We start from the raw sequence: 2,025 nt of genomic DNA, 5'->3' as shown, positions 1-2,025 counted from the left end.
CTTGTGTTCCGGGGCTAGTAGATAAATTTGAGGAAATTTGTCGACCAAGAGTTCTAGAGGTAGAATTAGTCAACGTGACTTACCGAATTTACGCAATTATGGGATGTTTCGCCCAAGCGATGCTCATTTTTGTTTAATATTTGGGTCTTGGAATCATTTATATAATTTAGTGGGAGGTCATTATATAAATGTTAAAACTTGCTAAACATGTTTTTACAAGTAATTTTAAAACAATGAATGTTAATTTCCCTTTTTTGTTGTAGCATTTTAATTCGCAATGGCAACTTCATCAACTCCATCGACTACTTCACTAGGCAAAGATTCATGGCTAAGGTCCGTAATGGACAAATATATTTTAAAAGATGACGGTAGTAACTTTCTTGAATGGGAATCCAACATCAAAAGTGCCGCGTTGTCCGACAATGTGCTCACTTACTTAACCGATGCTCCTCCTATCGAGCCCGGTGCAAGAGCTTCATCGGCGGTGCGGACCGCCTATGATGACTATGTGAGGATGTTGAATGATATCAAGAATGTGTTGATATGGTCAATATCGCCAAAGCTCAAGCCATCATGCATTTCTTTAAATGCTTACGAGATATTCACTCGTATGATCACTATGTTTTCACAAACACCTAAAGTCCGTCAATACGATGCGGCGGCACGCTTCTTTGAAGCTAAGCTTGAGAGGGGCCAAAAGGTTGGTCCCCATGTCCTTCAAATGGTCGAATATGTTGACATCCTAGAGCGTCTAGGGTGTAAGATTCCTAAAACTCTTGTGGTGGATCGTATCCTTCACTCACTTCCCACCAAGTTTGCCCACTTTAGGGTACACTACAACATGAATGGTATGGATAAGAGTTACCATGAAATTCATGCACTCCTCACCCAAGCGGAGAGGGATATGGAGGCTAGTGGGAGTGAAAAGGGAGATGTTTTAACCATGAAGTTAAAGAACATGTCTCTTGGAGTCAAGAAAGGAAAAGGGAAACAAAAGTCCCAATTCAAGAAATCGTCAAAGAAAATTGACAAGGGAAAGGGGAAGGCCGTTGTGAATGGCAATCCCAAGGCAAAAAGTGTCAAGCTCTCCGAGGCCGAATGTTTCCATTGTAATGGGAAGGGGCATTATAGGAGGAGTTGTCCCAAATACTTGGAGGATCTCAAGGAAGGGCGTGTGACGCCTATTGGTATGATTTCCTCTCTCTATGTGATAGACGTTAATTATGCTTGTACTTCCACTTGGGTACTTGATACCGGATGTGGCTCTCACCTTTGTAACCATTTGCAGGGTATAAGGGACGTGCAAGCACTAGCAAAAGGTGATGTGGATCTCCGCATGGGCAATGGAGCTAGAGTAGCCGCCGTTGCCGTAGGGACCTATGTGCTCACTTTAGCTAGTGGTTTAGAGTTGTATTTAAATAAGTGTTATTTTGTACCAACTTTAACTAAGAACATCATCTCCATTTCGCGTTAGACGCGGAAGGCTTTTGTTTTATGATCAAGGACAAGTGTTGTACTTTTTCTTTAAATGATGTGGTTTATGGCAAGGCCATTTCAATTGGAGGCATTTATGTTTTAAATGATGTTAATGACGTTTATCATATGGAAACTAAAAAGCTCAAAAAGGGTGATCCAAACGAATCCTACCTTTGGCATTGTCGTTTAGGCCACATAAACGAAAGACGCATTAAGAGACTTGCTTCATCAAAAGTGCTCAAACCATTTGGTTTCGAATCTTATGGTACATGCGAGTCTTGCCTTTTAGGCAAGATGACTCGTGCACCTTTTGCGGGAAAAGGGACACGAGCTAGTGAGGTTTTGGCTCTCATACACACGGATGTGTGTGGACCATTAACCATCACCGCTAGAGGAGGTTTTCACTACTTCATTACTTTTTTATGATGACTTAAGTAGATATGGGTATGTCTACTTAATGAAGAACAAAAGTGAAGCCTTTGACAAGTTCAAAGAGTTTCAAAAGGAAGTAGAGAACCAATTGGATAAAAAGATAAAGACTCTACGGTC

The 2,025-nt window shown here is 41.1% G+C and overlaps 1 protein-coding gene across 1 annotated transcript; it reads left to right on the top strand.

Annotated features, from left to right (window-relative positions):
- Positions 1–200: 200 nt before the first annotated feature.
- On the top strand, positions 201–1,583 carry LOC141589437 (uncharacterized). Its single transcript, XM_074410269.1, has 2 exons — positions 201–1,187; positions 1,289–1,583. Exons 1-2 carry the CDS (start codon positions 278–280, stop codon positions 1,321–1,323), a joined length of 945 nt encoding a protein of 314 aa, XP_074266370.1. The 5' UTR covers positions 201–277; the 3' UTR covers positions 1,324–1,583.
- Positions 1,584–2,025: the final 442 nt, after the last annotated feature.

This window comes from Silene latifolia, chromosome 1, assembly GCF_048544455.1.
Source record: "Silene latifolia isolate original U9 population chromosome 1, ASM4854445v1, whole genome shotgun sequence".
NCBI classification, from domain to species: domain Eukaryota; kingdom Viridiplantae; phylum Streptophyta; class Magnoliopsida; order Caryophyllales; family Caryophyllaceae; genus Silene; species Silene latifolia.
This window is presented reverse-complemented; position numbering and strand designations above follow the sequence as displayed.

Excerpts from the sequence above, each read along its gene's own strand:
- LOC141589437 (XM_074410269.1), top strand. The coding sequence starts at position 278 with ATGGCAACTTCATCAACTCCATCGACTACTTCACTAGGCAAAGATTCA. Across the intron at positions 1,188-1,288 it reads AGGGCGTGTGACGCCTATTG|GGTATAAGGGACGTGCAAGC; the intron begins GTATGATTTCCT and ends AACCATTTGCAG.